Source organism: Euleptes europaea, chromosome 6 (genome assembly GCF_029931775.1).
Source record: "Euleptes europaea isolate rEulEur1 chromosome 6, rEulEur1.hap1, whole genome shotgun sequence".
Lineage (NCBI taxonomy): Eukaryota > Metazoa > Chordata > Lepidosauria > Squamata > Sphaerodactylidae > Euleptes > Euleptes europaea.
This window is the reverse complement of record NC_079317.1, coordinates 102808138-102820479: the sequence shown is the minus strand read 5'-3', so window position 1 is coordinate 102820479 and position 12342 is coordinate 102808138. Positions and strand designations below refer to the sequence as shown.

Here is a 12342-nt window from a genome sequence, read left to right as displayed (position 1 = left end):
CTCTCTCCATGCCTCCCCTGCCATTCAGCAACAGTCCCAATGTACAGACATGAGAGTCCAAGGGTGTCCATATTACAGGGGGTATAGAAGGGTATAGTTACACGATGTGGGCAAGCTCTTCCAGTTGAACATGTAGGTTAAAATCAGCCATTTTTATGAAGTTTTAGAATTTAGCTTTTTGAGAGGAAGGATATTATTTGGAAGAACGGAAAATAGGGAAGGAGCACAGTTCGGAAGGAGAATGCCACCATGTGCATCCTTCTGTTTACTCGTTTGTATTTATCCTGCACATCCTCTGAGGAGCTCAGGGTAGCTTATGTGCTTATCCTCTCTTTCATTTTTAGACATTTTTTAAAGCCCCATTACAGTAGTCCGCTAGCATATTAATAGGTGCCAGCGTGGTGTAGCTGTTAAGAGCAGCAGACTCCAGTTTGGAGAACCGGGTTTGATTTCCCGCTCCTTCTCATGAGCGGTGAATTATTAATCTGGAGAACCAGGTTTGATTCCTTATTCCTCCATATGAAGCCTGCTGGGTGACTTTGGGCTGGTCACAGTTCTCTCAGAACTCTTTCAACTTCACCTAACGCACAAGGTGCCTGTTTTGTAGGGGTGGGAGAGAAGAGTTAGTTTTTACGTGCTGACTTTACCACTTAAAGAAGAATCAGACCGGCTTACCTTCTCTTCCCCTCCCCACAACAGACTCACTGTGAGGGAGGTGGGCTGAGAGAGCTGTGACTAGCCCAAGGTCACCCAGCTGGCTTCATGTGTAGGAGTAGGGAAACAAATCCAGTTCACCAGATTAGCCTCCGCCGCTCATGTGGGGGAGTGGGGAATCAAACCTGGTCCTCCAGATCAGAGTCCACCGCTCTTAACCGCTACACCACGTTGGGAAGGTGATTGTAAGCTGCTCTGACACTCATTACAGTAGAGAAAAGTGAGATATAAGAACAACTCTTTCTTCTTCAGTTAGGGCTTTGAGGTGAGATTCCAATATTTTTGTTGCTTCTTCCTAACCAAATAAGTCATGGTTGACAATTCTTGGAAGGGCAAATTATTGGGAATTTTTAAATTGTGTTCTCAAAATTTGATGGTGCTATGCAGGCTCTATCCTTTTTGACAGCAGAACAATGGGAGACTGAGCAAGACCTTCAGGGTGTAGAGCCAGGCGGAGAGTACTTCATAGGAACTTGTCATTTTTCTATTTTTTTTGTCTGTTTTCTTCAACTGTGACTGATCTACTCTCAACTCTAGGTAAACACGCTATCCCCAGTTTAGTGAAAAACTTGCCAGGGGGACAGCAGATGCCAGCCAAGAACCTCTCTGAAGATACTGTGGTCTCTGTGCTAAATACTATAAATGAAGTCATCGTGGACAACTTGGAAGCAGCAAAGAAACTGCGGGAGACGCAAGGCATCGAGAAACTGGTGCTGATTAACAAATCTGGGTGAGCCCAGTAGGGAATAATATGCTATGCACGCATTTCCAAAGGTTGGTAGGTTGCTCAAGAGGTTTGTAGGTTGCAGCATTCATGCTCATATGTATCTTGGTCCCTCCTTCTAGGAATCGCTCGGAGAGGGAAGTCAGAGCAGCTGCCCTTGTACTACAGACAATCTGGGGATATAAAGAGTTGCGGAAGCCACTTGAGAAAGAAGGGTGGAAGAAGTCTGATTTTCAGGTATTTGCAGGTTGAATAAAATGTGTTAGAGGGGCTTGTGGGGAGATGCTATTTTGATAATGAATGGCTCTTGGACCACTAAATGAGAGTCCATGGAGAAGCCCTGGCACTGATAAAATACCGGACTGTACTGTGTATGGATATTGTTGCAGTCCACTTCAGTAGCCTGACTGGATGTTCCTCACAGCACTGTAGTTGAAAGACAGAATTGCTTGAAGCAGAGTGCAACTTTTGTCTCAAGGGTGTACTTCTGCTGTCGGAAGAATGGTGGTGGCCATAGAATGCTCTTCGCTGTAGAACTGTCATCAGGCCTGCAGTTCTAATGAAGCAGTAGTAACACTTTTAGGGTCTTAACAAATATAATCATGATATCAAAATGCCCCTGTGATGGAGTTCATTATTATTATTACACTCATATTGTAGATGGGGGAACTTGAGTTAAGACAGTGGCTCGCCTAACACCAGCTTGTGGTTGAAATGAGGTTTGATCTGCCAGCCTTCCAGATCACACCTTTCTCTCATTCGCTACGCTATGCTAATAGTTACACCTGGGCCCTTTGTTCCGCCTCCCTAGCAGCACATCTCAGAGTGGTCTACTTTAACAGCTACCGCAGTTGTATGGGGACGGTGGATTTTTAATTTAACATGATACCTTGTCTTGGTGTGATAAGGATTGCCAGAGTGTTCAGAGAACTGTTGCTCTTATGGTTGCCAACTCTGGGTTCGGAAATTCCTGGGGATTTGGGAGTAAGGCCTGTGGACATTATAATGCCATAGAGTACTTTCTGAAGCAGCCATTCTTCCAGGGAAATCAGTCTCGTCTGGAGATCAGCTGTAATTCTGGGAGATCTCCAGGCCCCACTTGAAGGTTGGCAACACTAGTTGCACTCCCAATTTTTTAATGGAATACGAATAAATAAATGGCCTGATTTATTATTATTAATACAGCATAAGCCAGTAAAACACATGTCATTTATGCAAAAGATAAAAAATTATAGCACTTCAACCAAAAACATTCCTAATTAAAATTTCCAAATAATTTATAGTTAAATAATTGGCCAAGACCGCTTGAGCAGAAGGGGGGGGGGAAATGCTGCAGCATCTTGGAACTTAACCAGTTTTTGCCCAACCCATTCAAAGAGCCATTTATCAAACAGAGTTGGATCGTTTGCCTTACTGTGAACTTCCATTGAGAGATCCGTTTTAGGAAGCATTTAACATTTAATCTTCTTTGCTCCCTAAAGAATGGCACTATGCATCTGCCGTAAAGGTTCATTAAAGCACAGGTTCATGTCAGTCCTTGTAATTTACTGGGTCTATAGACATCCATGCCAGAGCTCTCTACAGAGTTTCTCTACAGATGTCACCAGTGTAGGTCCTACCTGCATATGCAGAGCTTTTGCTTCTGTTGTCCTGTCCTCTCCAGATGTGGTGGGGACTTGGTGCTGCTAGTGGTTGGTGCTACTAATGCTAGCATTAGGTGGTTTCCTAGGCGTCAAAGGTCTGAGGAGGTGTGTCAAAAATGAGGGTAGTAAGCTTGGGCATAAATATAAAGCAGCATAAATATAGTCAAGAATTCTCTTTCAGGTGCATTTGAATAACACCTCCAGAAGCCAGGGTGGTAATTCCTTTGATGACAGCACCTTGCCCCTCATTGATAAGAACCAAAAAGGAGGTAAGTACAAGGTTGGCTAGCAGATTCTGTGTAAGGAAAAGAGCCCCTGTCACATGACCAGAGGTGCCGCCTGCTCCCCCCTCCCCAGTTCATTAAGTAGATAACCTACTAGAGTATGTTGTCAAGTACACTTTTTAAAATAAAATTATGTTTCTGTCAAAGAACTACACTTTATTAGAACCAGAATGGCCCTGATAAACTTTATTTTTTTTGTGTGTGTACTGAAAGTATAGAAAGTGTGCTTCACTTGGGACAACTATTAAATTTTTTAGCTTATATGTTTTATTCTGGATCTGGCAAAACTACTTCTCTAGGAAATAGCAAAGTGCATCATAATGGCAGGCGGGCTAGTACGATCATGTGATGGCTTTACTATGGGCATGTGGCTAGGAGAACTTGACTGGGAGCTGTGAAGGGAGGTTGAAGGTAACCAGTCATGGCACAAGAAGCACTGTACCCAGATCTTTCAAGTATGCATTGTTGATTGGTTACTTCTAGAAACTTACAGGAGAACTGAGGGTAGTCTTTGCGACAGTCCCTCTTAGACATCTCAGTTCATATAATTGAGCATGTGTGGGGTAGAAATCCACCAAACCCTGCATGTAAAAATAGAACAGTGTTGCAGGAGCTTCTGGACTAGCAGTCTCCCCGGCATCCAGGTTGACCTTGTGCATGGAGCTTTGCACATGTTGAGGAGAAGCATTCATATGAGGATACCTGTACCATTTGTTCTTAAAAGTTCTTTAAGGTAGTTAGAATGCCTGCAAAGTCTTTTGATCTCCACCTTTTATGGAGTTGTAGTTTTGAATGTCAGTTCCATTGCAAGGAATGTTGATTTCTTAGTTATGGTATTATTATTCACACTGAAGGCCTATTTGACAGCATATAGACTGAAAGAATCTTTTTGTGTGTGTGAGAACCAAGACAGGCTTAGTGTTGTAAACAATACAAAAAGTCATAACTTAAAAGCCCAAACCAAAGTTTGTATTACAAAAATGGTTTACTAATATCCTCTAATCATAATTTGTCATTTCAACTTAGCAAAAGAAGGTATTCAAATTACATTAATTAGTGCATTCCAATGTTGGTTCTTTTGCTCATGAGAGATTTATACAAAGGCCCTAAGCAGATAACATTGGCATTGACCACTTAGCCAAAACTAGGAATTTTCTGTATTGATTGCACTGATTTTTTTTTATTATTCTTCATCTAGACAAGAAATCTTCTCGAGAAGAGATTCAGATGAGCAACATGGGACCAGGTATGGGAGCTTTCAGGGCAGACAAGCCATCTGATAGAGCTTTTCTTTTTTACCTTGACTGTAATGAGGGTGATTGCCGCATATCGCCAGGAAATTAACACAGATGTGATAACTGGTGACATTACTACTATGAACCACCCTTTGTATCTGAGCCCGGTGGCGCAGAGTGGTAAGCTGCAGTACTGCAGTCCAAGCTCTGCTCATGACCTGAGTTCGATCCCAACAGAAGTTGGTTTCAGGTAGCTGGCTCAAGGTTGACTCAGCCTTCCATCCTTCCAAGGTGTGTAAAATGATTACCCAGCTTGCTGGGGGTAAAGGGAAGGTGACTGGGGAAGGCACTGGCAAACAACCCCATAAACAAAGTCTGCCTAGTAAACGTCGGGATGTGACCTCACCTCATGGGTCAGGAATGACCCGGTGCTTGCACAGGGGACCTTTACTTTTTACCACCCTTTCTGGCATGGATTCAAAAGTGTGTTAATCTCTGGCATGGTTCAGATTTTGTCTTTAGTGCTTGGATACAGCATAGAAGTCAGACGATCACCTATGTAGAATCTATGTTGAGCCTCCTTCCCCCCCATAGTTTGTGCCTTCTTAGTGGCTAGGGATTAATTCATGGCTTTCAATCAGTGCACAATGTTCTCACTTTCCAGAGTGTGAGGAAAGATGTGCAGTACAGCATGTGGCGCTGTAGCCTTGTCCAGTGCCTGCTTGTGTATTTTATTAGCAAACACTTATTCCCAGTTGAAAGCGCAGCAGGCTGCAGTAGGGGTCTTACTGCAGAAGATGAATTTAATGGTAGAAGCTCTGTAGACTTCTCAGATTTGGGAGTGGCCCATCCTCCCCTGGTATCTACAACTCATACCTACACATGTGCTTCATGTTGATATGCCTGTTCTGGCAGCAAAGGCTAGTGCACATATGTTAGCCATAGGCTGAAATTATGAGGATTTCCCTGAACCGAGCAGCCTTCTGGTGGCGGCAGTAGCATCCATTGGGTATTTCTGCCTTTTGGTTCCGTGGAGGCATGGGGGTATCCATCCCAACCTGTCACTGATCTATTCTCGTTTGCATCTGGGGTTACGTGTGTAAGGGGTGGAAGTATTTGTAGCTCATCTCATTCCCAAGATTCAGAAGGAGTAATATTGTACTACTGTGACCACAAGAGTAAGCTCTGCACATTTGCAGCTCCTAACGTTTTTCTATGTATGGTGGTAGAAGATGATGATTGTGCTTGTTCCCTGACTGGTTAGTGAGATGCAAGGTGCAGCTGAAGGAGGAGAAGCTGATAATTCCTCTCCCTCCTCAAACTTTGGGGGGTCCATGTGAAGGTTCCTTGTCCTCAGTTGTGTTCTTGATTTCAGATAACTACTCTACGCTGAATGAGAGAGACCATAACAGGACATTGGACCGATCTGGTGAAGAAATGGAGTCTGTGAAAGGAGCACCACTGATGGTAAGGTCTTGCAATTTCTCTTGACTGAGGCCCGTGGAGTGTTCCCAGTCCTTTAATAGAAAGGACTTGAGGTGTCAAGGGAAGAAGAATGGGTGGTGTTGGGGAGGGGAAATACTGATTCTGTGGTCTGGGAGGCCCAGGGATTTCTGAAAACAGGGAAGGCCTTAGGAATGATGCTGGGACTTATACCACCTCCTTCTGATTTTTGGAGGGTTGTTGAACTGCTTGTTAACTAACCCACCCTTCCCTTGTCGACTTTTTGGCCTTCCACCAGGCTCCTTGTCCTTAATTCTTTTCCAGTGACTTTTCAGATAGCTGCCTTTTCCCCTTGCCCAGTATCACCTTAAAGACAAACAAGATTTCTCGGGTTTTAAGGTGCTACTGGACTTGAGTCTTGCTCTTCTACTCCAGGCTGGCATGGCCACCTTAAACTTTCCTTTCCCTTCTCTTCTGTGTAATATGCCATCCCTACTAACAATACATGTGTCCACAGCAGGAGGAAGGGGAGGAATCCTTTGAGGAAAATGACCAGTTTTACCCTCCTATGGTATGTTCTTCCTTTTCAAAAAGGCTCTTCTTCTGTGTGTCTGAAAATAAAATGGAGATGCAAACTAATCAAATGTTCACAGGGTCAAATCTGGGGTTTCGCTTAATCTGGTTCCAGAGACTTGCTTCACTTATTTTGGCTGCCTGATTATTCTGTCTCATTCAGTGTGTGGAGTGGACCCTGGCTAGCATTAACCACGTTCTTTCTCTCTTTCTGCAGCAGAAGATCTAGACTTGCCACCACCCTGCCTTCTCTGTTTTGGTTTTATAACATACAAGTGTATAACTTTGTGGTGAAATGGACTAATTTTTCAAAAAATCTCTCGTTGGCACACCAGGCCAGCCAAATGACTGGCGCCCTGAATCCACAGGGCCTTACACCTCCATGTAGATGACTGCGTATCCAATCCTCTGGACACTTTTTTTTTGTCTTGCAAAAGCGCAGCTATTTCTGAAGACCAAATATTGTCAGTGGATCTCACTATGGCAGACACTTAATTGACATGCTTCTGCTGCATCAACCAGAAGCCGCTGATGCAGAAGGATCTCAGCTGAACTCTTACATACTGGAACTAGTTTTTCTTAAGGAGCTGTCTCAGAGGAGAGCAGAGAGGCCGTCTCCTCCTTCTCTTAGCCAATAGAATATATTTTTGTGTGTGATCATTTTTTTCAAACAAAGGATGCTGGGACTACTGGAACATTCCTGGTGGGGGTGGTGGAGAGGGCAGGTGGGCGGTAAAGGACAAAGGATGGGGACAGTTTGTGAGTGAATGCGTCTGGCCCATCTGGATGCAAGATGGCCTTAGAGTGCCTCTTCAAGGAGACAGATCTCCCTATCCTCATATGCTGAGGAGGAATGTGTGGGTTTGCATCTGTTTTCTCCTGTTCTCATTTGCTTCTCCGTTGTTTAACCTGAAACGGATGAACTCCATTTAGGAGGCTATTTATTGGTGGGGGTGGGTTGGGAAGCCGCTTGAAATGCGCAGGAGTCTTGAGGAGGGGAAGACGATGACAGAGCATGTTAAGTGTAAGTTAGTGGAAGGGAAAAGGCATTTTTATGCCTAGAGGTAGTTAGCGTTGGATCTCCAGTGAGGAGGATAACATGAGGGTCCTGGTTGGATGGTCAGAATGCAAGAGGTTGGTGCCTAGGTTGGGCTGCAGGTGCCAGGGGCTGAAGGGAAGCTTGGTGACGGGGAAACTTGTGTGAGGGGAGGGAAGGCTGTCTGTGAATATTGCCCATATCCTCCCATGCAGGCAGGGGAATGAAATGGTTACCTATCACTATCTACATGTGCCTTTCTTTGCCACTGTGAAATAGCTTGGTGCATTTGCTGGTTTAGAACAAGGAAGGGATTGGACTGGAGAGCTGGACTTCGGCCCAGGGTTGTGCTCCTGGCTTCTTCCCAGGCTCTTGCATTGGAACCAGAATCGTATTGCCATGGGTAATAGCAGTACTGGAGATTTGGCATCAGGGAGATGGCAGGAGCTGATCTGCTAACGACTTAAAGCTCCCACTCTGGGGAGGGAGAGGTGAAAGTGTGGTTGGGCAAGGATCATGATGCTTAGTACATAATGCACCTTAAATGGCATGGCTCTTCAGGGAATAGGAGTTCAGGGTCATCTGGTGGATTGTCCTCCTCATCGGCATGGCAGCAGCCAAGGGGGACCATTGAGACTAGCCCTGGGCACCGCATTGGTGACTTTGCCTTTTCTACTGAAAAGGATCTTAGCCTTTCCATCTCCCTCTTCTGGTCCTGCTTCAAAGCACTGCCTCAGCCCAGCTACTGGAAAGAGCTCTGTTGCCCTCAAGTTCTGAAATTCTCTACGTACATGCATTCCACACTGCACAAGGCGGCATGCCTGACACGGGATTCTGTGCCTCTTGTATGCTCCAGTCCCAGTTTTTTCTTTCCTCTTGGGGGGGGGGATTAAACATGCAAATCAGCCTTTTGAGGGAGGAGTTGTTCGACTTTTTAAAACTATAAAACACTATTTCCTTTGATAATTACAGATGAACCAAAAATACCCTTCCCCACTGACCAATTCAATACTGTAGGTGGAGCTAATAACTCACTGACTTGCTTTTCCTTTGCACCCCAGGGGAGGGGGACATCCTGCTGTTCTTTGAGTCCTGCGCGCACTCTGTAATGCTTTTAAAATGAAATGATTTTTATATAAATAAAGTTTTAAAGTGTGTATTTGTTAAAATGGAATTGCCTGTCCAAATTCTGTTGAGTCCATCTTTTGTTGTTGTTAAAGAATCATTGTTTAAATACAAACTGCCCTATATCCGGTTGCATCCCCTAGGGAAAATGTCAAAGAGTGAACCTGTTCATGTTATAAAAAGTCCTACAATCTGCTAGCCAAGGTCCTTCCAAAACTCATAGGGACTATCCTTTGAATTAAGTCATTCTTCTTTGTGGGGTGTGTGTGTGTTTGTATAGTGCCAACAAATCACAGCCGACTTATAGCGACCCCTTATGGGGTTGTCAAGGCAAGAGACTAACAGAGGTGGTATTCTCCCGCTAGTCTCCCATCCAAATACTAACCAGGACTGACCCTGCTTAGCTTCCAAGATCTGTCGAGATCGGGCTATACCATGCTGCTTTTCCTCCCCATTCTTCTTTAGCATCTCATATATTTAGTCTTGGTGTACCCCTTCCATTTGACTGGGAAACCTGTTCAATAGCTCCTGAGTGGGTGCCTAGAGTATGCTTTCTGTTCCAGTTGGTAATAGAGATCTCCCTCTTAACCTTTTAGAATACTTCGTTGGGAGACTGGTTCCTTGTAAGAGGAAACCGTGTAAGAGGAAACCGTGTCTCTAGGTATGAGCCAGCTCTCAGATGTTGTGAAAAGTGTACAGCACACCGTCAAGGGCCTCAGCTCTGAGGAGGCTGTCATCTCCTACATTCTGCCCCCTCCCATAGCTCAAGCGAGGGGAGGGGGGAGTTGTATAAGTTATAGCTGCTGTTTCCCTTACCTGTCACCTTTCATGGTTCATGCAGCACCATTGCTATTCAAATGCCTATAGCTTCAGTGAAACTTAAGTGCCTTCCCTGTGATTTTAGGATCATTGCTTTCAAAATCTGCATGGTGGGAATGGAGTACTATTACCCCCTCTTCTGAGACTGCTGGGACTGGGATTTAAGAGAGCAAAATTTTAGCCATCCTGCCTTAACTCTAATTGTAGTCTTTCCTTTCATCTTCATCTGTCTCACCACCTTTTGTTCTGAAGGTATATATTCTGCATTCATATTATAGCAGTTATGTTATGTGTTGCAACCAGAGTTTGGAAGTGTGCAGTTAGAAAGATATAAGTAAAAATCTTTTTTCCTGCATACAGACCGGGTAAGCTGAGGGGCCCACCGCAGCCCAGTTAAAATTCCTCTTCCACACCTTATCTCTGGTGATCTATAATACTTACATCTCTGCCCTAGCCTGCCAATGCTGCTAGTAGCTGCTTGCTCTCCATTCCTGTTCTGCCAGTTCTTTGCATGCTGTATGTGCACAGTGCTATTGAAATATGGAATGTGGCAGAGTTGGGGAAGGGTGGGTGCAGGCTCTGAGAGCATTACTGAGCAGAGGCAGCATCAAGTAGGAACAGAACTTTCCTCAGTACTTATTTCTGTGAGTAACCAAAACCATTGGTGGTAAGCCTTTTAGTGTGAATCATTGGCTCTTGACAAAAACAAGAGTCCCGTGGCACCTTAAAAGACTTAACAAATTTATTATTGCCTATGTTTCTGTGACCCACTTAGTCCAATTCAATGGGGCATTGGGTTAAAAGGCATGGTCTGTAATGTTTCTATATAATGTATGGTCTTTTGTGCCTGGGTTGGAGCTCCCTGCTTAGACCTGGGTTCATTGCACATTAAAGTAACCCAGGTTGGGGGAAACTGCATGCATTGGCTTGAATGATCAGGGACGAAACTGTGCTAATCGAACCATGAATACGGAAAAAGTCTCCCAAGCTTAAATCAAGTCCCACCCCTTTAAATGCTGCTCTGTAATTGACTTACTTCGCAGTGCTTCCCATGAGAGAAGCCAGTCTTGTTTTCCCCTGCATGCTGCTTTGAGGAGCGGGTTGGAAAAGGGTGGGGCGTGATGGTGCAGGGAAGCTCAACCCGAGAACGGAGTCTGCACACTCTGACTCCGGAATGAGCCAGGATGAACTGTTTAATTTGGGCCAGAAGAGGAATGGGAAATGCCAGGTTCATTTTGCGTTGAAACAGCTTTGAGCTTCCAAGGAATTAGGTATCGTGCATACTGAAAAAATTGATCTTGGCTGAAATGGGGAATAAAGGAGGTTAAAGCGACCGTTCATAAAACACCTATAAGTAAATGCAGTGGATATTCCTAGCTGCTGCAGTGGGTTCCCAGCACTGGCCACTTATGCTGAGTAATGTAACCCTGACTTGTTAACTTCAGAAGAGTGTGCTTCAGATAAGCGGCCAAAGAGCCTGTGGGGGTCTGGCTGGCAAAGGGACCAAACTCTACAGCAAGCCTCTATGCCAACCCTGTCCCTAAGTCTTCTCTGTTTGGGGACTGAACGTGTTACTGCACCCCCACAAACATTCAAATTAACATGGGGAATTTGCTTGCGTGTTTGTGCAGGGCACAGCAAACTAGGAACTTTTACCTAAGGAGCTGGCTGTGAGTAGCAAATCCTTAGTAGGAAAAAGATGGCAGAGGCCTGATTTAAAAAAGCAATATAGAGTTTATTGAGGGATTTGGTACAATAGTGGGGGAGGGGGAACCTATCCTAAGCAAAGACTAGCGGTACTAAACCAAAGCACACATTCCTTATCCCAATTAATATAGCACCAAGTGACAAAATATTCAGCAGAGCTCCTCCAGTTTGGAGCAGGAGTGAATCTTTGAGCTAAAGGAGTGGAAAATGGGGAATAGTGGTTTGGAAAATGGGGGTAGATCATGGGGAGAGCAAAGAATTCTGTGAAGAAATCAGATGGAAGAATCATAGAATCAGAGTTGGAAGGGACCACCAGGGCCATCAAGTCCAACCCCCTGCACAATGCAGGAAATTCACAACTATCCCCCACCCCACATCCCTAGTGACCAGAAGATGGCCAAGATGCCCTCCCTCTCATCATCTGGCTAAGGCAGTGGTCGGCAAACTCATTAGTCAAGAGAGCCAAATATCAACAGTACAACCACTGAGATTTCTTTTGAGAGCCAAATTTCTTAAACTTAAACTATATAGGTAGGTACACTGTTTATTAACTTAATAAACTTTAATTAAAGTTTTAAGTCTTAAACTATAGGTACACTGAATAAAACTTGATATCATACTTAATGATCTTATTTATTGATAAAAATTAAATTGTAAGTAAGGTATCCATAAAATTAAATCATGACAATGACTGAAAACAATGTGAACAATGGCTTTGCATCTCCTTGGAAAGTTTGGGTAAATCAGGTTTGTATGTTGTTGTTTTTAATTTTAGGCATGATTCCAGGTTCTCATCAATAAGACGACTTCTCAATTTACTCTTGATAAGGTTCATGCTTGAAAAAGATTGTTTGCATGAATATGTAGAACCGAAAAGGGAAAGAACAGCAAACGCTAGTAGAGGAAGGGAGGGGGGAGGAATGGAGAAAGGAAGGAAGGAACTGGGAAAGGAAAGAAGAAAGAAAGAAAGGGGGAGGGATGGAGAAAGAGGAAGGAAGGAACTGGGAAAGGAAAGAAGGAAGGAACGGGAAGAAAGGAT

General features: G+C 44.2%; 1 protein-coding gene across 1 annotated transcript in view; it reads left to right on the top strand.

Moving 5' to 3' along the window:
- The window catches only part of CTNND1 (catenin delta 1), a 34191-nt gene extending 26872 nt beyond the window's left edge, over positions 1–7319 (top strand). The window contains exons 14-19 of the mRNA XM_056850762.1: positions 1252–1444; positions 1561–1675; positions 3263–3350; positions 4564–4611; positions 5976–6067; positions 6834–7319. Of these exons, the coding sequence (XP_056706740.1) occupies positions 1252–1444; positions 1561–1675; positions 3263–3350; positions 4564–4611; positions 5976–6067; positions 6834–6845 (548 nt within the window). The 3' untranslated portion in view covers positions 6846–7319. The remainder of the gene's footprint in view (positions 1–1251; positions 1445–1560; positions 1676–3262; positions 3351–4563; positions 4612–5975; positions 6068–6833) is intronic.
- The last annotated feature ends 5023 nt before the right edge of the window (positions 7320–12342 follow it).